This window comes from Eulemur rufifrons, chromosome 5, assembly GCF_041146395.1.
Source record: "Eulemur rufifrons isolate Redbay chromosome 5, OSU_ERuf_1, whole genome shotgun sequence".
Taxonomy (NCBI): domain Eukaryota; kingdom Metazoa; phylum Chordata; class Mammalia; order Primates; family Lemuridae; genus Eulemur; species Eulemur rufifrons.
Window position 1 is genome coordinate 39,803,477 of NC_090987.1, and position 27,854 is coordinate 39,831,330.

General features: G+C 40.0%; 1 protein-coding gene across 1 annotated transcript in view; it reads right to left on the reverse strand.

Annotated features, from left to right (window-relative positions):
* The window catches only part of TTC39C (tetratricopeptide repeat domain 39C), a 106,835-nt gene that overhangs the window by 19,207 nt on the left and 59,774 nt on the right, over positions 1 to 27,854 (reverse strand). Inside the window, exons 6-7 of the mRNA XM_069468178.1 lie at positions 26,593 to 26,761; positions 1,350 to 1,443 (exon numbers count right to left, since the gene is read on the reverse strand). Coding sequence (XP_069324279.1) covers positions 1,350 to 1,443; positions 26,593 to 26,761 — 263 coding nt within the window. The remainder of the gene's footprint in view (positions 1 to 1,349; positions 1,444 to 26,592; positions 26,762 to 27,854) is intronic.

Here is a 27,854-nt window from a genome sequence, read left to right on the forward strand (position 1 = left end):
AGTTAGCTGATTTCTAAGCTTCCTTTAGCTCTAATGCTATATGCTGCCACAGATCTCAAAAGGCACCAAAAAAGGCCATCAAAGCTAGACTTTTTAATTCAAGTTCTTTGAAACACATTTCATTCTTTATTATGGCCATGACACAGAACTCTAGCAGAGTTTAGATGACATAAAAATACATTTTCCACTGGGTTGTACTTCACTTCCTCTTCCTAAACAACAGGCATTTGAAACGTAATATCGTCTATCAGGCAGTTCCTAATCTTTTAGTTTGCAGTTTTCTTTAAAAGGCTTCAGGAAGATAATTATGTCCACAGGGCCCCAAACTGACAGGTGTCACTTGCTTCCCCAGCACTCTCCGTTTCTGCTTCCCTGTCCCTCTGCAGACAGCTTTTTGAGTCCCAATTCCCCTTTGAATTTCTGTCACTACCCCATCATTTCTCCTCTCCCTCCTCTGTCATTCCTTTTCTATGAGCCATAGGATGTGACCTTACAGTATGAGCTAAGCTGAAACTCTAAAAAGTATAAGCCCCTTATTTAAAAATATTTTTTTTGGTTTGTTTCAAGCCCAAAGTTTTGTTTACCCTTCTCAGCACAATGGAGAAACTGTTACATGAAAGGATTTTGAAATGACTAATGTAACAGGATCAGAGAGCTTTAGTGCAGTCACCCGAAGACTCATGGCGACAACTTTGGAGAAGGAGGGAGGGAAAATCTTGTGCAAATAAATACTTCCAAGTTTGTTTATCAATTTATCTCCAGCAGGGGAGGAGCAGAAGGTAGCAGCTAACAGGGATGGGGGGTTTTCTTTGCACCAAGCATCCGGCATGAGGCTTCACGCACGTTATTTCATCTAAGCCTCACGGTGGCTATGAGGGAGGCACCTTAACTCCAATGGCAACTATGTGGCTCAGAGAGTTTGGGCCACTTGTCCAAGGTCAAGGTCGCAGAGCTAGCTGATGAAAAAGCTGGGATTGGAGTCCAACTCTCTGTTAGGCCCTATTTTTCTTCTCAAGTAAACATTGGTGGGAAGGAAGAACAAAGCTGTGAATTCTAATGCACAAATGAGGTATTCATAAATGGTTATTTATTTAATCAATTCACTTAACATTACCTATTATCCTAAAATCAAAATGCTATAAAGAACAAAATGTTATAAAGAAGTAATGAGACTAGGAGAGGTAAGTATCGTTGCACATGCTGTGATAAATAATCGAAGTCCTTACTATTACATAAGGCAACAAGCATTTGCAAAGACACAAACTTAATGGCAGGAATAATGAAAAACCGCAGGAAAAAGCATTAATACTGCTGCATAACGAGAAGCTGGACAGACATTGTATATTTACCAATTTCATACAGACACACATGTTGAATTTCTCTCTGATCGATTGCAAGTTCCAAAGCAGTGTGGAAAGAAGTCAAGGCACTGTTGATTTGACACTAAGGAGAAAATGAAAATAGTTATTGGCTAAGATCTGTCAATAACAGTACAATCATCATAATTCAAAAGCATCTTTCCCTTAGCAGTTACTTTAAACAGATTAAGCAGCACAGAAGAGAGAGATTTAAAGATTGCTAGGAAAACACTCCAATTTGCCCCATACAGTCGTGAGATTAACCTAAGCCCAGGGAACTTCTCCTTTGCTTAGGCAAGAAGGGCTCAGCTCACACCCACCTCTTCCTACAGCAGCCTCTCGTGCTTGTACAGAACTTGCTGTATTCTGTTTGCTAATCTAGCTCCTTGCTACTGGATATGCTCAAAAAGGGTAGGGACTATATTTCATCCTCCTATGTGAACCCGACCCTGGTCCAGAAATACTCTCCATCTGCACTGAGTGAATGCATGAAGCCACCCAGTGGCCGTCCACAGTGACCCCTCCCTGTATGAGCCACTCACTCTCCACCACACAGCTGACAGTTTGAGTCTACACCTGGGATGCTGTTCTCCTCTGCTCTGGTCATCAGATCTCCTCTCCCGACACTTCAGACATTCTCTAAGGATCCAGATTCCATTTCCAACATTTGCATTCACCTAACTCCAATACTGTCTAGAACCCAAAATACTCTTGCATGTCTGTTCTCCTTACTCCTTCCTAGTAAATTACATTGAGTTTTTCACTCCACTAAAGATCTCTTTCAAGGTCTGCCAACATGATGCCACAAGTACCTGACAGGAACAGCTAAAAAGCATCACTGGGATTAACAGGGTTAGTTTAATCCTAGATAGGCATTAAATGTCATGTATTATTGATAAGTAAAAGTCTTAAACGCCCGCCGCAGGACCTGACACAGCCTGTCCTCAATGGTGCACGCAGACTCAGAGCATTCTTGTTTGCTCCATCTGCTCTCGCCGCCCCACACTCGCTGGGCTGTGGCTTCTCCCTTGTCCCTCCTCCTGGACTTCCCTGCTGCTCCCAACAACCAGCCAGGCGGGGCAAGAGGCCCTGGAGAAGCCTGCAGCAGGTGGAAGACCAACCCCCACCCGCAGCCCTGGGCTCCTGCCCTCCTACACGGCACTGCAGGAGGCCTCTGGGACACAGAGACTGATGAGTCAGCGGTGATCTTCAGGACAACGGGCGACTCAGGAACGCTGTAAGCCAAATGACTCACGACCCAAGGCCAAGGCTGGATCAATAACTGTCTCTGCCCCCAAAGTAACACTCTCCTCCGTTGTCAGGAAGGTTGAACTACAGCACTGAGTCTGTTGTCACCACCCACGAATGCTGACCAAGCAGCCACCGAAGACACACGTCACTGCACCACTAATGCCTGTTCTCACGGAACATCCAGTCCAGGGGACCTCACAGGGATGTGAGGCCACACTCTGAGGCAGACACTACACTGGCTGTGAGTACACTGCCCAAATACAACAGGCCAGCGAGGTAGACAAATCAGTCTCCTATGAAGTGTGAGTGTGTGCACGTGTGTGTGTGTGTGTGTGTATATAGACATCTAGACACTCATTGTACCCCATCTCTAATTTTACCCTTTCTGGACTGAGTTCTTTTCCTGCATCATACATTATTTATACAGAAACCACAGCACCGGGGTTCTGCTTTGCACACATCTCCCCACTTTGCTAAATTAATGACACTCAGCTGTCACACAGAGGAGCTTTCTGGATGGGCCATCACCACCAAGCTGCCCCAGCTGTAGGCTCAGTGCATGACAGCGCAAGACCACGCTGTTCTTCAGAGGACAGAAAATCACTCAGTAAACATTCATTGGGCAACCACTGTGTGCCAGGGATTGTGCCAGCCTCCAGAGATAGAAACATGAGTCAAAACAAAGCTTTGAATGCAAAACAAAGCTGTGAATGCAAGTAAAGGAAAGAGAAATCAAGGAATAACCTTTGAACCGACATCATTTCTCTTAACCCTTTCAAACACTCTCTGAGATAGGCACGTATGAATTCCATTTTCAGATGACAAAAGTAAAGTTCAAAGAGGTCAAGGAACCTGGTCAAGGTCAACAAGGTAACAACTGACCAGTATTCAACATTCTGTTCTGACTCCCACTAAAGTACGCTTCCTGCAGGGCGTGAGTACGCGGGTGTGATTGAGTTAGGGACTTTGCAATGAGAGAGACTAGCCTGGATCATCCAGGTGGGTCCTACCTGCAATCACGGGTCTCCTTAGCGTTGACACACACAGAAGAGGAGGAGGCACTGTCACAATGGAGGCAGAGACTGGAATGACGCTGCCACAAACCAAAGAATGCCAGCAGCCACCAGAGGATGGGAGAGGCAAGGGGGGATTCGCCCCAGAGACTCCGAGGGGCTGGAAAGTACTGCCTGAGACCGTCTTACGAGCTTAACATTATCCCAAGAGCAAGCGGAACTACAGAAGTAACTCTAGTTCTATCCTGACCATTCACTGGGAAATTACAATGAACAGCCGTTAAAATAGGGGAAATATATTTTCCCTTACTTTTCACCAAAATAATTTTAAATAAAAAAATGATCTGTAGGAATTTTTATGATTACAAATTAAAATCACAAATTAATATCACCACAGAAGAGAGAAATAATTATGCTCAAATGGACACTTCATTCGCAGTTTAATTTTTAAAGAAATGCACACACTCTGACCTGAAAAGCAGAGAAAATGGGCTAATATAAAAAAGCCATTAGGCCAAGAGTTAGTACCAAATAGGCTTTTGTCTCATGAATTACACAATGGACATACTATGTCACAAAACCCACCTGAAGCCTCGGTTTCCTCACTGGTAAAATAAGAAACAACACTGCCTACCTTTTTCTGCTTCCAAACAAAGCCATGAAGAACAAAATGCACAAATCATTGCCAAATTAAATGGACCATATTTATTGATAAATTAAAATCGGCATAATCTGTAGCGACTGCATTGTTAACACAGAGATGGGGCCTGTTTTTCCAGTTATTCCAGCCTTCCTTCCTGATAAGCATTTTCTAGTACTTGTAGCAATTGTAAGAGGGGTTTGTTGCTCCATTGATTTTTAATATTTTAAACTTAAAATTTTTTATTTATTTGTTTATTTTTAAGAGACAGTGTCTTGCTCTGTCGTCCAAGCCCGAGTGCAGTGGCACTACGATAGCTCACTGCAGCCCCGCACTCCTGGGCTCAAGGGTTCCTCCTGCCTCGGCCTCCTGAGTAGCTGGGACTACAGGCACATGCTACCATGCTTGGCTAATTTTTTTTTATCTTTTGTAGAGATGAGGTCTCGACAGGTTGCTCAGGCTGGTCTTGAACACCTGGCCTCAAGCTACCCTTCCATTGTGGCCTCCCAAAGTGCTGGGATTACAGGCATGAGCTACCACACCTGGCTTGTTGCTCCATTTTATTCTCCAAGTGAGCGTTGCTGGTATGTAGGAAAACTTTGGATTTTTGCAAGTTGATTTTGTATATGTCACATTATTCTTAGGAGTTCTCATAATTTTTTCTAATTTTCTTGGATTTTCTATGGCAACATTCAGATCATTTGCAAATAATGACGGTGTTGTCTCTTGCTCTACTTGTTTATTAATTGGCTGGGAGCACCAGTTAAAATACTGAATCACAGCAAGCTCAGCACGTATCCTTGCTTTATTGCTGTCTTTAATGAGGATATATCTAATGTGGCACCATACAGGGTTTTAGTAGATGCCATTTTTTACCAAATAGAGAAATTTCCTTTCTATTTATAATTTGCTAATTTTTAAAAAAATCTGGATGGAGTAGTGCATTCATTAAATACCACTGATAGGACTGTATGGTTTTATCAATCATTTCCATAATGCAGGAACACATTCCTGAGGCTGAACCATGCTTGTGTTTTTGGAATAAGCCCTACTAGGTTACAATACAGCATTTAAAAAAATACATTGTTGGATCTGATTTGTTTAGAATTTCTCTAATAGGAATGAATGACTTATAGTTTTTTGCTCAGGACTTTAGTATCAAAATAATGCCAGAATTGTAGAACTAGCTGAAAATATTTTCCTATTTTCTATTCTCTGGAACTATATAAATAACTAGACAACTTTTTAAAGCCATACTTTTCAATTGAATAATTAATTTAAAATGCTTAAATCACTAATAATTTTTTTCTTAATGGCCACATAAACAAAGAATATTAAACTTTAGACAAGACTACCAAATTCCAGTGCCAATTTTATAATCGACACCAGTTTGGAACATACGAAATTAATTTGTTTTATTTATATTCTCAGGGGATATTGAAATAAATAAATTCATAAAAATATAATGTTCTTAGAAAGGGTATCTGTCTTAGAAAATAAGTGTCACCTCTTAATAGTGCTAGGAAATAATCCATAATATTGTTTTCCCACATTCAGAACACACACTCACAGTAAGTGGCAATTAATTTTCCTACCAATTTTTTTCAGACTCACCAGGAAAAATTCCAGATTTTATCTAGAAGGCACAATTAAGAGTTGTTTAAGATTCTATCATAAATATACAAGTATGTACGTTGCCTAATACCCAACACTCACATGTGCGTTCTCTGGAGAGAAAGGACACAAAGAAAAAGGAAACACATACTTGGAGGGATGGAGTGAACACAGGTAACGTTTTCTACACAATTTTTTAAAAATTCAAGTTATTCTTGCTATTTCCACACTAACGTATTTTTAAAACCCTTTAGAAACTAAAGATATCAAAGCATAAATATGAAGACACAAAAAAAGTCTAAATAATTTTCGGTCAGCACATTACGCCGGACTGAAAATGTTCCATATTGTTTTATTCAAAAATTTTCACTAGCAATACCAAACTGAGAGGATTCATTGAATTCAGCTACCTCGCAAAAGGTTCCATTTCCAGAGTTGCAAAAAAAAGTAGAAATGGACACAAGGCCAAGTTCTTTTGGGGATTTGGCCCAGGCTATCGTGCCAAAGGGACATCAAGTTCCAGCCTTTCCTGAAATTGTAGTGCACGATTCTGCTTCCCAAGCAAGCACTTTCCTTTTGCAACGCCTCCAAATCATATCTAACGGTAAATGACCAAAAAAGCTCGCAAATACAAAGTCCTCAGTTTAGAGCTAGTCTTCAGGCATTAAAATAACGTTGGTATCATTTAATTCTGCTGGGTCAAACACCAGAGAGGAGGTAACTGTTGCAGGGACAAATCATAGTCCCTGTGGCCGCAGCTGCTGGGAGGGTGTTCCTTGCTTCTGTAACTCTGATGTGCGTTTGCTTTTGAGAATTTTCAATTCTGTTAGATAAGTAAGTTTGCAGTTTGCAAAGCACAGGCACATTCTATTTTAAGATGTTTTAAGCAACTAGTAAGCAAAAGTTTGTTAGACATAGGCAGAATTCATGAGATGCATTTAGAATATGGAAGTACTTAGCAAGTAGAGTGTATGTGTGTTAGAGAGAGAAGGATGAAGGGACCAAGAGATACCTAATACTCATGAGCCACTTGGGTGCCTCCACATACTTAAGACTAAATATACAAAAGCACCAAATATTCTGAATACTAAATATATACATGAGAACTTAATATTCACGAGGTCTTAACTTGACCACCCACTGGGGACACCCATTCTAGCTCCATGTGTACTCTGCCCAAACCGTGCATCAGTTTAATTAGGTACAGCCAGGCACACTCATCCCTGCAAGACTCTGATCCATTGTGTGCCACTGGCCCAGGGGAACATTCCCCTGTTGTCCCCCCCTCTTGAACCTGGACGCGGGTCCTCCTAACCACACTTCAGTGAGGATGGCTGACATGCAGAGGAAAGGAGGACACTGCACATCAGGTGGCTCGGCCCCTCCATCTCGCCGACACCCTGTCCTGAGAGTGCTCATGAGGCCTTCTCTGTCCCTTTGCATCTGGTTGTGTGTTCTGCACTGATTTAGTAAGCCGTGTGATTCCAGCCCATTTTAATTTGGTGTGAGAATCTTTCTGCTCTGAGACCTCTGGGAGAACTTGCAGACTGTGCACGTGGAAGCCACCAGGGCATCAATGGCATCTATGTAAAAAGAGAGAGAGAGAAAAACACACAGGTGCCCATGCAAACACACTACTGGGCATTAGCTGCCAACTGTTACGGGTTGAATTGTGTCCCGCTAAAATTCATAAGTTAAAGTCCTAACCCCTAGTTGTTCAGAACGGGAGCTTATTTGGAAATTGGGCTGTTGAAGATGTGATTAGCTAAGTTCGGATGAGGTCTTACTGGAGTCGAGTGGGCCATATTTCAATATGACTGATGTCCTTATAAGGAGGGGAATTTGGACACGGAGCTGTGCACAAGGACAGAACACCATGTGAAGATGAAGGCAGAGGTGGGGGTGATGTTTCTACAAGCCAAGAAAGAGCAACGATGGCCAGAGAACCACTGAAAGCCAGGAGAGAGGAACAGAACAGGTCCTTCCCTCACAGTGCTCAGAGGGAACCAGCCCAGCTGACTCCTTAATTTTAGACATCTAGTCCAGAGGACCGCAAGACAATACACTTCTGTCGTTAAGCTACCCAGTGTGTGGTACTTTGTCATGGCAGCCCTAGGAAACGAACACACCAACCGTCTGGGGTATCTTTCTTCGGGGAGCCGTTCACTCTCTCTCATACATGGTGGGATGGAAGCGTTCTTCTCTGGTGTACGGGTGAGCACCTGGATCAAGCTAGGCGACAGTGCTGCCACACCCCTGCTCAGAATCCACCCTAGAGTACTAATCACAGGTGCAAGGTGGGCCAGAGGGGTGCCTGACTGCGTGTGTGCGTGTGTGTGTGTGTGTATTTCAGTGTGTGTGTGCATAGATGGTACATCTAGATTATTTCCCTCTTAAGTTAGCAAATTATATAGTAATATACATAAATAACAGATCACCAGCTCCAAAGATTTTATCAATTTTACATATGTACCAACAGTTAATAAAGGCCCAATTTCCCTATACTTTTTCCAACCCTGAATGTTTTTAGTATTAGCCAATCATTTTTCCAAGTTGTTGTAATTTGCATTTCCTTGATTACTGTGAGGTTCTTATTGGTTGTGTGTATATCTTATTTCAAGTCTTGTCTGTTTAGGAGTTTTGGCTACTTTTCTTTGTCTATGTTTATATTTATCCTTCTATTATGTTCTAATTTTGTAAGAGCTCTCCTGCTTTTTTTTTGAGACAGGGTCTCGCTTTGTTGCCTGGGCTAGAGTGCAGTGGTGTCATCATAGCTCACAGTAACCTCCAACTCCTAGAATCCAGCAATCCTCCTGCCTCAGCCTCCCGAGTAGCTGGGACTACAGGTGTGAGCCACCACACCTGGCTATTTTTTTTTACTTGTTGTAGAGATGGAGTCTCACTATGTTGCCCAGCCTGTTCTTGAACTTCTGGCCTCAAGCAATCCTCCCTCCTCAGCCTCCCAAAATGCTGGTATTACAGGCGTGAGCCACTACGCCCAGCCTGTCTTTCTGTATTAAGGATACTTAATCAATTGTTTCCCATTTTTTTTTAATTTTTTGAACTTTGTTTCTATTTTTATAATATAGAATTTTATTTTCATGTCAATTCTATCAATCTTTTGATCAAATTATAACCAGTTTTATCAATTTCTTTTCTTAATATGCTTTGGTTTTAGAGTTATGTTTAGAAAGTTCTTGACAGTGGAGATGGAGCTTTTAATACCACGAGGCATGTGGAATACATGCATATGCATAATTAGGGAACTGTTCCAACGTGCCATATATATGGCTGCTCCCATTCTGACAAAAATCCAGGAGCTACAGAAATGTAATGATCATCACAACATAACTGAGAGGGAAAGTGCAAGAGACTGTTCTTTCTATTCACTCATTACATACACCTACGCTCATACACACGTACAAATCCTGCTGTCTAAGCGCTGGGCATTGGTCTAGGCATTTGAGATAAAGCAGTGACCCAATGTCCCTGTCCTCGGGGAGCTTACATTCTCATTCTAAAGGGGGAGAGGCAGTGAACAAATATAAGGGAAGGTCTCCCTGAAAGGGTCACCTGAACAAAGACTCAAAGGAAGTGAGGAAGTGGTCAAAGCAGATATTACAGTTAAAAGTGTCCTAGGCAGGGGCCCAGAAGGTGCAAAGGCCCTGTGGCAGCTGTGTGCTCTGGAGTGTGAGGAAGGAAGGAGACCAGTGAGGCAGGAGTGGAGTGGGGGTGGGCATGGGGTAGGCGATGAGGCTGCAGGGGCCATTGGATCAGTTCATACAGGGTCTTGCAGGCCTTTGTAAGAATCTGGGGTTTTACACTGAATGAGAAAGGAAGTTATTTAAGGGTATCACACAGAGGCAATGACACGATGTGACTTATATTTTCCTTACAAAGTCACTTTGACAGATGTGTTGAGATCAGGCTGTAGAGCAAGAAGAGCAAAAGCAGAGAGTCGGTCAGGACACGACTGCAACCATCCAGGAGAAAAGCCATGTTGGCTGGGACTGGGGAGGGAAGGGGGGCAGAAAGAAATGGCCTCCGACATTCCTAATTCGTTAATAAAATTCCATTCAGTATAAGAAAGTAACTGTCCAATGTGAACAACATGAGACAAGAAAAAGACTCAGCGGATAAACCAAAGATGACGTTGACCTTGAAATGTATTTCCCAGGACTGCAGCAGTGAGTTCCAAAGGACCGGCCCCCACGCCTACTGTCTGTTACTGCTGACCGCACAGACTAATCGCACGCTATCTTCATGATTAAACTGTTAAGTTTCTTGTGGGCATGGAATTTGCACCCCCTAGAAGGCAATAATTACCTGATTATGTACAAATGATGGGTGTAGTAGTTATATGTTCAGCATCTCCACACAAATGAACAGCAATCCCCTTGAAAAATGAGTTATGTAACACAACCCCCCACTAATGGCCGAGGAGCTGAATAATGCACCAGTTACAAGATTTCCTCAGCCTCTCAACTATTATGCACATGATTTTGACATTTGTAATGGAAAGTGCTTTATGCTGGGATTTACAACCCAGACACGATTCTGTCTAGATAGGAAAGGAACAGTAGATAAGCCCCAAGTGAGCACTGTGCGCTGCGTGCTTTGCCTTCCTCGTGTTACATTATTTAAGGCTGACATCTGCTCCGAATGGAGGTACTGTCCTCTTTTCACAGATGAGGACACAGGCTCAGGAAGCTCGGCCAGGCCAGTAGGTAGAAGAGCCTATTTTCAGATGAGCCTAGTGTTCTCTCCACTACTCCACAACGCTTTTAAAATGATAAAAGAGAAATTTGTAGGAAAAACAGCAGTAAACTTTTTTTTTTTTTTTTTTTTTTTTTTGACACAGAGTCTCACTCTGTCGCCCCGAGCTAGAGTGCAGTGGTGTCATCATAGCTCATAGCAACCTCACTCCTGGGGCTCAAGCAATTCTCCTGCCTCAGCCTCCTGAGTAGCTGGGACAACAGGTGGGCACCACCACACCTGGCTGATTTTTTCTATTTTTGGTAGAAATGGGGTCTCATTCTTGCTCAGGCTGGTCTGGAACTGCTGAGCTCAAGTGATCCTCCTGCTTCGGCCTCCCAGAGTGCTAGGATTACAGGCTTGAGCCACCGCGCCCAGCCAACAACAGTAAATTTGAAAGAAATGTGCTTGTGTTAAAGATGATATCAAAGAATTAAAAATAACAGTGAAGAAGATAATGCAAAGAATTAACAGAAAATCAAAGACCATAGAAATACAGAATACACTACAAACACAGTCACACTGCTCAAAGAAGACAGCAATTCAATATGAACAGATAAAGCTAGAAAGTCAGGGGAAGATCTAATATGCACAGACTGGTAGGAGAGAAGCAAACAGAAGTCGTAATCAGGAAAGTGACCTTAGAAGTTTCCTAGAACTGAGTGACACTCTCTGTAAAGGATGATAAACAGGCAAGATGCTATATGGGTTTTTTCCAATGAGAAATTAAAGACAAATTATAAAAGGCAGAAATAACCCCAAATAGATAGTTTTGAAGATTAAAGAACCATAAACATTTTTATAACAGCTTTATTGAGATATAATTCACAAACCAGAAAATTCATCCTTTTAGTTTTTAGTATATTCACAGAACCACAATATTTGAAAGCTGGAAGAAACCTTAAAAATTATCTAATCTACTGTTAGATTAGATACTAATCCGAAGGATGTCCTACTGAACCCTTCTAGTCTCCCAGACTACTGTATGAATAGGAATTTTCCTGGCCAAATAAACTGGTTAAACGTGGAATACCCATGGACTCTATCTTCACCCTTGGAGAATCATGGTACAAAACTAAAGTCTCCAAGAAGTGCCAGGATATCCCAATGAACCTGACATGGAACCTCTTGTCCTGGAGCATGTACTAATAGTCCATCAAATCAGTGCTCCAGGAAACCCCGACTTATTCCAAACCCTTGCAATTCCAGGTAAATAAAAACAGCACCAGAGAAGGCCCATTGGCTTAACTGAGGTCTCACCGCTCTTTCCAACTGGCTCATGTGAAAGTGAAAGTATATTTTTGGTGTTTATGGCAGAGCCCAAACCAGAAACCAAATCCCTAGACTTGTATAGTCCAATGTGCTTCCTACAATGCTACATACCAAAAACTGCAGCTTTAAGGCACTATGTCAACAAATTCCTGGGGCTAACAAGTTCTCTACAAGAAACTACAAAGAAATGAGGACTATTACACTAAACAAAAAAAGAAACACACAGATTCAAGGAGCCAGAGTGCCTGAACATTTAAGGGCCCCAAATCATAAAGATAAACAAATGGAAAAATTCAATTTGATACTATGAGAAAATATAAAATTTCAAAGAAGAGTTTTGGACACAGGGTAGATAAAATTAAGAAATGCTTTTTCTTAAAACTAGACTCTGTGTCACCCCCCAATGGGAGTTCACCATATACTTATTGGCACTAGAAAAGCGAGAAACAAAAATAATTAGGACATGGACGGCCTGGATATGTGAAACCAATGTTTACAATAACAGAAAACAGGTAGGACACTATGATTATCTTTCAATCTGATAGCAAGGGAAAGTCTACCCGAAACTACGTAAGCAGAAACGGAAACAAACAAGAACAATACACACAACCCCAAAGGGCAATGAAAAATAATAATACACATGCATCACGTATGCTATTAAATATGAGTGAAACCAAACTCTATGAGAAAGGAGACTGACTGAATTAAGAAACAAAACAGAAGGATCAGCTGCTTCCTGGGTCACTCCTATTCCACCTGCCCCTCCACACCAAGTGCCCCAGCCCCGCTGAGCTCCGACCACCTCCCAATATGCAGCTTTTTCTGTGATCTGGGCTTGGAGGCAGGCCCATCTCCCAGGTCCTTACCTCTACCTGCAAACTCCTACTGACTCTTCAAGAACCAGCCCAAATAGCCCCACTTCTGGGCCGTCTTTCCCTGCTGTGGGGCTCCTCCCATGAGTGAGCTGCACCATGCTTCACGTTCTGGGAGCCCAGTGTTAGGATGCTCGAGGCCCCGTCACCCTGCATCTGCCTGCAGGTCTGTCTGCCTGCACAGGCGTTCTCATCTCCTGCAACGCACGGCGAGTTCTGTCACTTTCACCTTTGGAGCCGCAGCCCTAGGAGCAGCCACAGCGGTGCCATCGTCGTTACAGCCAGTGACGACCTACCAGGCCCTCGCTCAAAGTGCTGCATAGTGCACGTGCCTCCCAGATGACCTCGGTGACTCCTAACAGCAAACCTGCGTCACAGGCACCACAGGGGTCCCCGTCTCCCTGAGGAGGGAAGGGAGGATTACAGACGTGAAGGGTCTCATCCAGGGTCACCTGGCCAGAGGGGAGGGGCCGGGACTCATCCCAGCAACTGGCCTCAGAGTTTACCCCCGAGTCACGGGCTCCTGCCCAGCAGAGGCCAAGGGCCACAGACTCAGACAGAGCAGGCCTCACTGCACGATTAATTAAATGACATAAATAAGATTAATCATAATCAGATAATCAAGACACATGCCAATGAACATTTAACAAAACCTTTAGGCTCCCCCCAAATGCTCTCAAGTAAAACAAACAAAGAAATTCAAGCCAAATTTCAAGGAATACAATCAAATTCCTACTCCCAGAACACTAATATTAAACTATTCTAATAAGATAAATATGTTACCGTAAAGTATTAAGAAAAACTGTAAAGCAAGCTAAGAAAAACTAGAGATAAAACGGAAATTAAAAAATGAATTGATAAAAAAAATCAACTCTCTAAAAACATAATCCAAAAGCCTAATTAATTATAAAGTTAAGAAAACACAAATTAATATAACAAACATAATACCACACTTTTACATGTCTGAAACTGTTACATGCGTAAGTAATAATTACAATATAAAACTAAAATAGAAATAAGTAAATATATTTTAATATTATAAAAGAAATAAAGGAAGTTATTAAAGAATTGATTTCAAAAGAGTACATAACAGCAACATGTTACAGGAGAATCCTTTCAAACATATAATGGAAGTTTAATTACTTTTAAGTGGTTTGCTTCTTTAAAATGTAAAAAAGATATTCTATTAATCAACTCATTAAAAATAAATCAGGTTTATTTCTAAAGTCCAATAAGAACAAGCCCCTGAATATTTATATTTACATTTATATTCATACTTAAATATGTATATATATTATTGCTAATAAGTTACATATGTTATATATTAAGTATATTATATATATTAATGTAAAACATTGTTAGGGACTGAATGTTTATGCCTCCCAAAATTCATATGTGAACTTCTTGTCCCCATTGCGATGGTATTAGGAGGTGGGACCTTTGCGAAGTGATTAAATAATAAGCGTGGAGCTCTCATGAACGGGGATAAATGCCATTATAAAAGAGGACCCTCCTCCCTTTCCCCCCTCCCAGAGCTCTCTAGCCGTCTTTCCCCCACGTGAGGACACAGTGAGAAGCCACAGTCTGTGCACCAGGAAGTGGCCCACACCAGACACTCAATCTTCTGGTGCCTCAGTCTTGGATTTTCCAGCCTCCAGAACTGTGAGAAATAAATGTTTGCTGTTTAAGCCACCCAGTCTGTGGTATTCTGTTATAGCAGCCCAAACTGAGATGAATATATATATATATATATATACACACATGTAACATATATATGTAACTTATTAGCAAATAAAAGCAGTGGATGCAATAGAAAAAACACTGGATTAAGAAAGAATGCCTGAATTCCAATCCTTTCTTAACCTTAAGATATCTATGTATATTTTCACATAGTACTTATCTTCTCAGGACACCTACTTGCTATATATAGGACAGACAGGACAGCTGCATGCAAAAAAATTATAAAGTCTAAGTGGGAGAAATAAAGGGTGACATGACTAAAACAAGAGATATCCTCAGTAATGAATAAGAAATATTATAAACATAATATCAATTTAAATTTCCCTATAATACATAGAACCTGAGCTTCTTGGTCTTTTGGCTAAGATCAAGTGTAGAACTCAAGAAACTAATAGTTAAATATATGTGACAGCATGAATGGATAAAAATAATATATTTTCACATTATTTAATATGTATTAAAATATATTTTTAAAGAAAAAGATATATTTGTTCTATTTAAGACATTATAAAAATCACAATTATCGAAGCTTTATAGCATTCATTTAAAAACAGATGAAAGGTAAAACATAAAGATATTTCAAAAAAAGATTTTATCTATTTTAAGAATTTAATGCAATAACAGGAAGAGAAAATACACTTGAATCAAAAGTGTATCCCTGAATTACAGAGGGGATTACAAATTAGACCATATGCACCTCTCACACATACAAAGAGGCAGGAAAATACAGTAAGATAGTTTTCAAAACGTCAGTTTACAATCTAAAAAAAAAATACAATAGTCTACATCCCAGTTTAGGAAGGAAGGTAAGTTTCATTTCTGAATTCATGAAGTCTGCTATTATTAAATATAACAATAATAATATATATATTTGAATGTTCACATTTCCCACAATTAAATGTAATGTGATATAATTGAAAATGAAAGTAGTATAATGGGGGAAATATGATAAACATCACTAATAATTACACATTTAGAATTTGAGTAGATATATGAGAAATACAAGTATATGTCATTTTATTGCACTTCACAGATACTACATTTTTTTTATAAATTGGAAGATCTGTGGCAACCCCACATCAAGCAAGTCTGTTGGTGCTATTTTTCCAACAGCCTGTACTCATTTTGTTTTTCTGTGTCACATTTTGGCAATTCTTCAAATATTTAAAACTTTTCCATTATTATTATATCTGTTCACAGTGATCTGTGATCAGTGATCTCTGATGTGACTATTGTAATTGTTTTGGGGCACCCTGAACTGTGCCCATAACAGACAGTGAACTGAATAAATGCGTGTGTTCTGACTGCTCCAGTGACCCATCGTCCCCCCACCTCCCTCCCTCTCCTCAGGCCTCCCTAGTCCCTGAGACACAACAATATTGAAATTAGGCCAATTAATAACCCTACGATGGCCTCTAAGTGTTCAAATGAAAGGAACAGTCTCATGTCTCTTACTTTAAACCAAAAGCTAGAAATGATTAAGCTTATCGCAAAAGGCTTGTCGATAGCCAAGACAGGCTGAAAGCGAGGCCTCTTGTGCCAAACAGTTAGCAAAGTTGTGAATGCAAAGGACAAGTTCTTGAAGGAAATAAAAAGTGCTACTTCAGTGAGCATACAAATGATAAGAAAGTAAACAGCTTTACTGCTGATAGGAGGAAAGTTTGAGAGGTCTGGCTAGAAGATCAAACCAGCCACAACATTCCCTCAAGCCAAAGCCTCATCCAGAACAAGGCCCTCACCTAACTCTCTTCAATTGTGAGGAAGCTGCAGAAGAAAAGTTTGAAGCTAGACAAGGTTGGTTCATGAGGTTTCAGGTAAGAAGTCATCTCCATAAGATAAAAGTGCAAAATGAAGTAGCAAGTGCTGATGGGGAAGCTGCAGCAAGTTATCCAGGTCTAGCCAAAATCATTGATGAAGGTGGCTGCACTAAACAGCACATTTTCAGTGGAGACAAAACTGTCTTCCACTGGAAGAAAATGCCATCCTAGGACTTTCATAGCCAGAAGGGAGAAATCAATGCCTGGCTTCAAAGCTTCAAAGAACAGCTGACTTTCTTGTTAGGAGATAAAGCAGCTGGTGACTTTAAGTTGAAGCCAAAGCTCATTCACCATTCTGAAAATCCTAGGGCCTTTCAGAATTATGCTAAATCTATTTTGCCTGTGCTCTATAAATGAAACAACAACAAAGCCTGGATGACAGCACATGGTTTGTAGCATAGTTTACTAAACATTTTACTTAAATATTTTAAGCCCACTGTTGAGACCGAATGCTCAGCAAAAAAGATTACTTTCAAAGATATTACTGCTCATTGACAACACGTCTTGTCACTCAAGAGCTCTTTCTGATAGAGATGTGCAAAGACATTACTGTTGTTTTCATGCCTGTTAACACGATGTCCATTCTGCAGCCCACGGAACAAACAGAAATTTCTACTTTCAAGTCTTATTATTTAAGAAAGACATTTTGTAAGGATATAGCTGCCACAGACAGTGATTCCTCTGACGGATCTGGGCAAAGTAAATTGAAAACCTCCTGGAAAGGATTCACCATTGTAGATGCCATTAAGAACATTTGTGATTGATGGGAGGAGGTAAAAATGTCTACGTTAACAGGAATTTGGAAGAAGTTTATTCCAGTCCTCCTGGCTGACTTTCAGGGGTTCAAGAATTTAGTGGAGGAAGGAACTGCAGATGTGGTGGAAATAGCAAGACAACTGGAATTAGAAGCGGAGCCTGAAGATGTGACTGAATTGCTGCAATCTTATAAAACTGGGACAGATGAGAAGTTGCTTCTTATGGATGAGCAAAGGCAGTGGTGTCTTGAGATGGAATCTGTGCCTGGTAAAGATGCTATGAGCATTATTGAAATGACAACAAAGGACTGAGAATATGACATAAACTTGGTTGACAAGGCAGTAGTGGGGTTTGAAAGAAATGACTCCAATGTTGAAAGTAGTTCTGTTGTGAGTAAAATACTATCAAACAGCATCACATGCTACAAAGAAATCTTTTGTGAAAGATTTCTTTGCAATTGATGCGACAAACTTCACTGTCTTATTTTAAGAAATTGCTACAGCCACCCCGACTTTCTGCAGCCATCATCCTGATCAGTCAGTAGCCATCGACAGCAAGGCAAGACCCTCCTCCAACAAAAAGATTATCACTTGTTGAAGGCTCCAGTGATCATTAGCATTTTTTAGCTATAAAGTATTTTTAAACTAAGATAGGTACACTGTGTTTTTAGACATAATGCTGTTGCATACTTGATAGACTACAGTATAGTGTAAACACAACTTTTGTATGTACTGGGACACCAAAAAATTTGTGTGACTTGCTTTATTGTGATATTCTCTTTATTGCAGTGGTCTGGAACTGAACCTGAAAGATCTCCAGGGTATGTCTGTAATTCTTACTCAAAACTCATCAAATTTGGCTGAATCAACAACTTATATCCAAAGAAAGAGAGAGACTGTATAATACAGAAAATGCACACCCTCAGTAACACTTTTAAAAAACATCTCTATAGAGATATAAGTCAAATACCATAAAATTCACCCACTTAAAGTACACAATTTAATGATCTTTGATATACTAAGAGTTATGCAACTATTACCACGATCTAAGTTTAAAGTATTTTCATCACCCAAAAAGAAACCATGTACCGAGTAGCAGCCCACCCCGTACTCTTCCCTCACCCACCTCCACACCAAAGTGAGCAATAATCTATTCTCTGCCTCTATAGTTTTGCCTAATCTGGAGATTTCATATAAATGGAATCATACAATATATGGTCTTTGTGCCTGGCTTTTTTCACATACATGTTTTCAAGGTTCATGTATGCTACAGCATGTACCAATACTTCATTCCTTTTCATTGCTGAATAATATTCCGCTGTGTGACTATATCATATATTGTTTATCCACCCATCAGCTGACAAACAATTGAGTTGTCCTAGCTTTTTGGCTATTATGGATAATAATATAGGCTTATGTTTTCCTTTCTCTTGGGTATATTCCCAGGAGTGAAATTGCTGGGTCATACAGTAAAAACCTATGTTTAACCTTTTTTTTTTTTTTTTCTTGAGACAGGATCTCACTCTGTCACACAGGCTGGGGTGCAGTGGTGTCGTCATAGTTCACCACAACCTCAAACTCCTGGGCTCAAGTGATCCTCCTACCACAGCTTCCCAAGTAGCTGGGATTATAGGTGTGAGTCACCACGTCTGACCTGTTTAACATTTTGGGGAACTGCCAAACTGTGTTCCAAAATGGCTGTACCATTTTGCATTTCCACCAGCAATGAACAAGAGTTCCAGTTTCTCTGCATCTTTGCCAACACTTGTTATTGGCTGTCTTTTTTATTATAGTTAGCCTGGTAGGTGTGAAATAGTATCTGACTTGGTTTGATTTGCATTTTCTTAATGACTGATGATGTCAAGCATCTTTTCTCGGGCTTATTGGCTATTTACCTATCTTCTTTGGAGAAATGTCTCTTCGGATTCTTTGTCCAGTCTTTAAATTGGCTTGTCTTTCTTACTATTGAGTTGTAACAGTTCTTCACATATTCTGAATACTAGTACCTTATCAGATACATAACTTGCAAATATTTTCTCCTATTCTATGGTTTGTCTTTTCTCTTTCTGGATGGTATTGTTTGTAGCACAGGTGTTTCACATTGATGTAGTTCAATTTACCCATTTTTTCTTTCGTCACTGTGTTTCTTTTGTCACTGTGTTTTAGGCACTGATTTCTTATACTGTGTCATGTCTAAGAAATCAGTGCCTCATCCAAAAGTTTTATAGTTTTAGATCTGACATTTAGGTCTATGTTCCATTTTGACTTAATTTTTGAGTATGGTATGAGATAAAGGTCCAACTTCATTCTTTTGCATATAAATATTCAGTTGTCCCTATTGAAAATACTATTATTTGCCCACTTATTTGTCTAAGTGTCCTTGTCAAAAGTAAATAGATTATAAAACTAAGGTTTGTTTCTTTACTGTCATTGATTATATGTCTATTCTTATGCCAGTACCACACTTTCTTGATTTCTTTGTAGTAAGTTTTGAGATTAGGAAGTATAAGTCTTCCAACTTTGTTCTTCTTTTTCAAGATTATTCTGACTATTCTGGGTCCCTTGAGTTTGGGATCAGTTTGTCAATTTCTGCAAAAAAACAAGCTGTGATTTTTGATGGAGATTTCATTGAATCTGTAGCTCAATTAGGGGAATTCTGCCATCTTAACAATACTGAGTCTTCTGATACAAAACATGGGATGTCTTTTCAGTAATATTTTAAGAACTATCTTTAAACTGCCTTAATTTGCATCATTATGGAAGTAAAAATAAATAGAAATATTAATAAAATCATGAGGTGGAATACTAATGCTGATACCATGCACAAAATAATGAATAATTATGTTCTGACTCACTATTTCTTGAATATAATCTCTTATCATTAACAAGAGCTACAGAGTTTCTCATACTCTTTAATTCTAACAATGCTACCACAGAGCTATAACCCAAGGAAACAATTCAATAAAAAAAAATTGAAAATATGCTAAGATATTTTTTGTAGTACTCGCTATCCCAGTGAAATATTGGGGAAACAACAACATTCAAATATCCCAGCAACAATTTCCTAATAAAAGGAGAATATCAAGTTATTAACACAATTGAAATTTAAATAGTCTGCCTACATACCAATTTTTTATACAACTATGTTATTACATGTAAACATTAGATTTGTAAGCAAAATGCATAAAGTCTCATGTGTATTCTAATTATCACTGGGTTATTTTTATGAAGTTGCTTAACATCTTAAAATAAAGTATTATGTATGTGTTTTGAAAGGAGAAGATCTTGTCACCTGTAGCACGCAGAAGGACACATTGTGACAACCCACTTACTGACATGCAATTCAGCACTAATGCTGCTGAGCAGCAGAATCGGTTTAGCAATATTACAATCAAGGTCACCTAGCAATAGATTATGCATTGACCCCCGCCCTTAGGACTATGGCTGATGTAGGCAAGGGACAGCTCATCCTCTTAGGCATACTTAGGAAGCTTAGGGACATAAATCAAAATTAACTTTCTACTTGCTTGTCAACCCAACAGAGTTAAAGAATAGCAAGTGTGCTGGGGTTACCGTCATCTTCTCATTTCAGTTCACAGTCATTAAACCACACAGTATGGATTCATCTCCGTGGAAAGTAGAAGACAAATACATCCTCCATCTCTCCTACACCAGATTAAATCAATCTCTCATTTTCTGTACTCCCAAGAATAAATGGCAACCCTCTTTTTTGGTGCCTGAAGTAACTGAAAGAACCACGTGGGATGGAGGAAGAGGAGACTACAAATAACCGAACTTCAGAGAATGATTTCTCTTCCTGCATTGCCTTTTCCCTGAGCCTATAAATAACAACATTGCATCATGCTGACAGGGCATGCTGTTCAAACACAAAAAGCAGGCTTGCCCTTCAACAGATGCAAAGAAAAGCTGCCACCAAACAGCTCTGATAATGTCAACACACCCCAGAGACGGGGGCAGGGCGCAGGCCCTCTGCGTGTGGCACTTGTGCACTGGCCCCCACTGTCCACGACCACCGTGGGTCTCCCTGCTCGGTCTGATAAATGAATCACCAGAGGGGTCAATGTCCCCTCTCCTGTTCCTGCCACCACCATGAACTGCACAAACATGACCAGAGCAGACCTCCACTTATTCTGGGAGTCACCGGTGAAAAATGGAATTTTATCTTAACAAAAGTACAGAGAGAAAGCACTAAAGCCACCTTTAAAGAGGTACCTCTCGCAGTGGATGACGTCCGAAATAATGAGTGGACAAAAGGTCCTGAGACAGAACACAGGCACGCTGGGGCGGGAGCGGGAAGCCAGCCTTTCACACAGAACTTCGTTAGGAATAGAAAACGAGGGAAGACCCTCCATCCTCCTGAAAGGAACTGGGACCCCAGGGTGACGTGAATATGGCGAAGTAAAGGTCAGGCATCAAAGCGTCCCTGCAGACACTGCTCATGGGGGGAGAACGCACACACCACCACCATCACGCCTTTCCCAGCAGGGAGGGGACGCAAAACAGCAGGGTGGAAAAACAAACAAATAAGGCAGCTTCAAAGAAGAGAACGATTTTATAATAAGGGTTCCAGAGGCAGGACGATGCCTACCACATCATTCCAAATGGTAGGAGACACGAGCCCCTCCTGAGATATGCACTGTTTGATTCTTGATTCCGGACACACGGAAGCCACCAGGACATCTGGGGCTTATTTATAGTTGGGAGCTGCAGACAAGGCAAATAGACTAATATGTTCTTCCCATGTATGTCTATGTGTATATAACATACATGTATATATGAGGCATGCGTACAGGACACATATTATACACACATACACACAAATAGATAAAGCTCATTATAACTTCTTCAGCGTGGCCTCTAGGCCTTGTACAAACCTCGACTTTGTCCTCAGGAAGTCCTACTGCGATTGTTTGAGAGGCAGCTATAGTAAAAGCGCCCTCCCAGTCTCAGCTCCAGAAGTATAGGGCCTCATGCATTCTCATCTCAGTACTCCCAGCAGAAAGCACAGAGCTTCATTTAATGCATTTACTTTTTATTTCATTTAAATTTATTCAATTCAGTTCTTTATAACCACAGCTTTGAAATAAAAGTGTAACTCTAAAGAAATGAAACTGATTCTTTAGCCAGCACATTAGAATTTAAGTCTTTGATTCAGTATTCTTGTTAGGAGGCCATCCTCTTATTCCAATTATCAAGCATTTTTGCATCATCTTCTTTGGAACTGGCTTCAGAAACACATTTAGGTGCCACATAAGACAAGTAGATAGTCCTTGATAATCAGCTTCCTTTCTTAACTAAGAAATTACAACACTCACATTGAGCAATAGATTTGCTGCCAAAAGACTCATCTATTCATTCAACAAATATACATTGAGGGCCAGTCCTGTGCTAGGCCCAGATTTGTTTCCAAAAACCAAACCCAAGGTTTTAAAACGTCAGTATGCAGGATGTTCACGATGTATGGGCTCAAGCTCAGGGGACAGTTTCAAAGTAAGTTCTCAAAATGTTTGCATAATAGCAACTTTGTTAGAATATGGTCATTAACTTTATAGAAAACTACTTTCATTCATTCAACTATCTGGGCATTTAGAGATAAATAGACTAACATTAAAAATTAGTTACATTACTAAATAGGCGCACCATATAAAGTGTATATATGAAAGTATGCATGTATGTACATAAAACTAAATACATATATGTATGTTACATACAAAGTAGATTGTTAAAGCTGGAGGGGAGAAAAGTTGTGCAAATCTGTATGACCTAAAGAAAAAAGAAGAGTAGAGCAAAATAAAAATAGTTCACTAAAATATAGACTTGTCCCTAATACTTTAAAAATAATCAAGAAAATAGAAAAATACTCATTAATCACCTGAATCTTAGTGGACTTAACATGACTACAGGTTTAATTGGATGAAACTTAAGTGAACATTAATGAAAAATACAAAATTCAAAACTATAACTACCAATTCACATTTGAGAATTGAGATTACTACGTAACACCTGGGTCCCCTTCCTAACAGCTGTTTGCATTATGGAAATTCAGGGAAGAGGCAATAGCTGTATAGTACCTACAGCCCCTATAGCTACCTCCACACCCATTTTGCCAATCACAGGCCTTGCTTTCCTGACAGCTCTCAACATCAAAACAAGTTCTTTCTCCCAAAAAGAAAAAAAATAATGAAAAAGAAAATTTGATACTCGACCTCCCAGGCTTAAGCACTCAGCAGGAATAACAGCAACCATCACACCATTACTTAGAGTTTACCACGTGCTAGGTACTACATTAACCCATTCATTTCTCCCAGCAACGCGATAGGTACACGCACATACACACACACACACACACACGCGCAGGAAGAGTTAAGGAAGACAAGGTAGATAGTAAGGACAACACCAGGAGCAGAGAAGGTTCGAGGTGGGGGTACTGCAGACACGTAGTGGGGAGAAGCAGAGGCAGTGAGGAAAGAGCATTCTTCCTGCGGTCTGGCCAAGAAAATCCTGTGCTCACCAGCTGAGGTGCAAACGGACCCCAAGCATCACCAAAGTGTAGCACTTCACTGCAAGTTCAAGTGAGGCCACAACAGAAGCTCCTGAAGCCATTTCAACCAGGTATATGCACAAGTGGCAGGACAGGAGCAGATCTGTTAAAGAAATCATCCTCCCATGTGCCTTCTAAATGGACCCAAACAATGAAGGGCAAAGTATATAAAAAGTCATTAAGGAAACTAACAGAGACAGTGGACACTGTACATGCTTTGCAAATAAAGAGGATAGGAAAACGAAAACTGATGGGCACATACTGCGCTGGTCACCCTGTATGACAGCGAACTTACACAAAAGCAGCTGTTCAAATACCTTTGCAGATTCTGAGCCACTGAGGAAACTAAATTGGTGTCATATGATGTACCTGCCTAAATTAGAGCCCCCAGGCCACATTCTGTGAGTGTGTGTTGATAAGAGCTCAAGAGGCCCTAGCTCTAACCTAAAGGCTCACTGAAAAGAAAAAAAGATTACTTGCAAGCAAATTAATCATCTGAGCCGTGCATGTTTTCATAAACTGAGTCAGGGCCTTAGAGGCTCTCTGCAAATGAAGGATGCCACCATCTGACGCCTTCCTGCATGTGTACTCGGGAAGATCAATGAAACACTGGTGTCTGGGCACCTTGAGGATAATAACAACCACGTTTCAAGTTAGCCCTAAAATCTTTTCATCCTCTGGACCTTTGGGAAGAACCAAACAGAAACACATCACATTTTGCTGGGCCCTAAAGCAGCAGCTCACTAAACAAGAGCAGTGACGATCTTGTGTCCTTTCTCTTGAAACCAAGTACCAGTTAAGTAAGCAAGCCATGCTACCATGAAGAAGTTCTAATATCTACCCCTGCACTCTGATCACAATTATCTACCCCAAAGAGACTGACTATCTGCTAAGAGCTACAGTGTGGACTATGCACCTCCAAGGACGACGTGTATAGGAATCCTTTGATGGAACTGTGACTTCCTTATTTCTAGAACCATCCAAACAACATGAATGACCACTTACTTTTAACACTCACTCAGTCCCTTATAGGAATTAATCGTGGCACAAACTGAAACCATGCCAAATTGAGTTTTTTTGGGGAAAAAGTTATTAGTTTTACCAATTTTTGTTTTAAAATGAAAAATTAACTCCAATGGTAAGCATGACAAAATATAAACATTGACTTTTATACTTCTGTTAAACAGCTTCAAAACCCAATTTAGAGCATTAATTCATTAGTAGAGTACAGGGAGATAATTCTAATCAATAAATGCCTAATGCTATGGTACCTCATTGCTCTGTTGCTCACAATTTTAAACTTCAGGCTTTTACCCCTGCAAATCTCTGCTGAACACTGAATCTAGCATTGTCACATTCAAAACTATTCAAAATGTATAATGTCTGCCCTTTAAGAAATTTAAATCGGTGAAAACACTCATCCTGTACCTACCTTTCGTTTCAGAGATGACTTAGTCATTTAAAATTTTATTTTACAGTGTTATTTCCTCCCGCACAAACGCAAGGGAATGTAGAAACTTCAACAGTCTGAACGTCTTTCCCTATAAGTAGGGCCCTAACCCTGAGTTTTAAGGGAAATAACACTGACAAATAGACCAGACTGTACAGGAAATTAATCAGAACTACGTTTTTTAAAGCAAGAGAAAAAAGGGAGAAATACAACCAAAGGGTTACGAGCCTGAATGCAAATAAAAAACTATTTCAAGATAATGAGAAGAAAAATAAGCTGGACATGGGTTTAGACACGGGTTTAAATAGTTCAGATCCTGGTGAGCTTTCTGCAGTAGATTTCATTTATAAACTATTGGTATTATCTCCAAAATACATCTTCCACCTATAAAGGACTTAGAGAAAGTTAGAGAATTGCTCTGAGGAGTCCTCAGATTTAAGGAGTCACTTTGTGAAGGGAAAAAAATGATGGGGGAAGTAATTTAACTTCATTCCCCCATTGCCACCCCCACCCAAATGAACAAATCATCCCTGTGCCCCTAAAAGCCCTCCCAGGCAAAAATCTTCAAAGGGACTCACAGGGTTTGCTGGGGACTGACTTGCGGAGTGCCTGGTTAACTGGGGGCAGATGCTGTTAAAACCTCAAACTGATGCACTGATGACCATTGTTGAGAACAAGGATGGTGCACCTAGCATAACAGCAACCCTCTTTCGTATGCATGACTGATTTCTTATATTGTTATTTTTCTACAAACCCTCATAACCTCAAGCAAGCAGATAAAAAAGAGATGCAAAGCAGCAGAATCTTCCAAAGACCAGGGCATTTCTGGTATTGGAGTGAGACAACCCGGGCTCACTCACTGGGTGAACTCAGGAAGTTTCTTGAAGCCCTCTTGGATCCCTGTTTGTGTTTTGTTTTTGTTTTTTTTTTTCTATAACATGCAGATGACAATTTTACATCTGTGTCCTAGAGTTGTTCTGAGAATTAAATGGGTAGTGTGTGTAAAGCTGTTGACACAGTTCCAAGCCAAACTAAGCACAAGAAAATGTGACAGAAGCCACTATTATTTTACAGCTGATGCTGCCCTGATATTTAAGGCAGTAACTTTTGTATAAATCAATTGTTAGCCAGGATCAAAGTTTAGAAATAGATTATTAGTAACTCAGGGAGGGAAAAAATTGTATTTTGTGTTTTTCAACTAAGAGGACTTAATAATGCTCACAAACCTTGAGCTCCAAGTACACCAATCTGGTCTCACTACCAAGGAAGGATCGTACCCCTCCTTCGCCCATGTCTCCTGAACAGACGGTAACTGACTAACATCCTGCATTCCTGGAAGGTTCTTCCTCAGCAATGATACAATGAAAAGCAAAAGAACAAAATGTTCCCGGGCCCTGTGACATTCTGGCTTGTTTTGATATTAGTCCTCAAGTGAGAATTAGAGATTTGATCATCAGAGGCTTTATTTTAAAAAGAAGAGGAAGGCACGGTACCTCTAATCGTTGTATCCGTCCCTTGAAAAACATAAAGAGGGAAGAATTGGGGTAAGCAGCTTCTTTTTTGAGGAGAATTTCCTTAGCTTCGTCCAAGCCTGCTTTGTTATCACTGCCATCCAAGGCAAAAAACGGGCGGACCACGGTATGGTACCAGAGCAGCGCTAACCTAAAGGAAGAGGGAGAGCAATATTGAGCAAATCATTTTTCTTATGCTGTTTCTATTTAAAAAAAAAAAAAAATAGCACATGTTCTTCTAATACAAACTCTTTCAAAAAAAAAAAAAAACTTACTATGCAGTTTTTGAAGAAGTAAAATCAGAATGTCCTTCCCCATTTTAGTTTTGTCAATATTTGGAAAACTGCAACTTTAGCACAACGTATAAATCATCACCTATATACCCTTCTATCGGGTGAGATGATAATAAGGTAAGAGAAGCATTTAGCTTTTCTGAACCTTCCGGATGGATCGCTAAAGAGATGACTGATTGAAATCTCTGAATTCTACACCTGGCTCATCAATGCACACATTTGAAACAGGAACTGGTCACCATGAATTTACTGTCCCCTCGTAAGAAAAGCTTTACTCTTTTTGCAAAAGGAAAATGTTGGCTTCCCTTATGTTCACAAAGGTTAGGGTGTAAGCCTAGAACTCAAATTTAAATATAGAAACCACAGACACAAATGACACTACATTAGTGACAAGACCGTGACAGCATCCTGTCAACCCTTGCTCTGGCCTTTGAGGATGTTCAATTTAAAAGACAAGCTAATAAATGAATTACTTAAAATTCCCTTACTTGAAACTTGTTACTTTCAAGAAAAATGCCATGTTAAACTACATAAACAAAACAGGTTCACTGGGATTTGCTTTAATGAGTAGAGAAAAATGTTTAACCAACATATCAAATATTTTTATGTAAATGAAACTTCTGGCATGGTCATAAATTTCATTCTCCTGTGGAGCTCATACTATTTACATTATTAACTCCATTCACTCTTTTCTCAGATATAAGCACAAAATAATATTAAGATATATACAGACAAATGATCCCAAGTTACAAATCAGTTCATTCAAATTAATAAAGGACTACTGTTTGTATAAATGAGTTTGGGGAGACACAAATATTTTTTTAAATGAAACATTAATGATATTTTTAGTAGCTACCAACTAGGAGTTAACATCCAAATTTTTCAATAGTGACCCAAGTAGAAATAGTGCTAAGGTCCTCTGTGATATCAAGATTTTGGGGGAAAATTTTG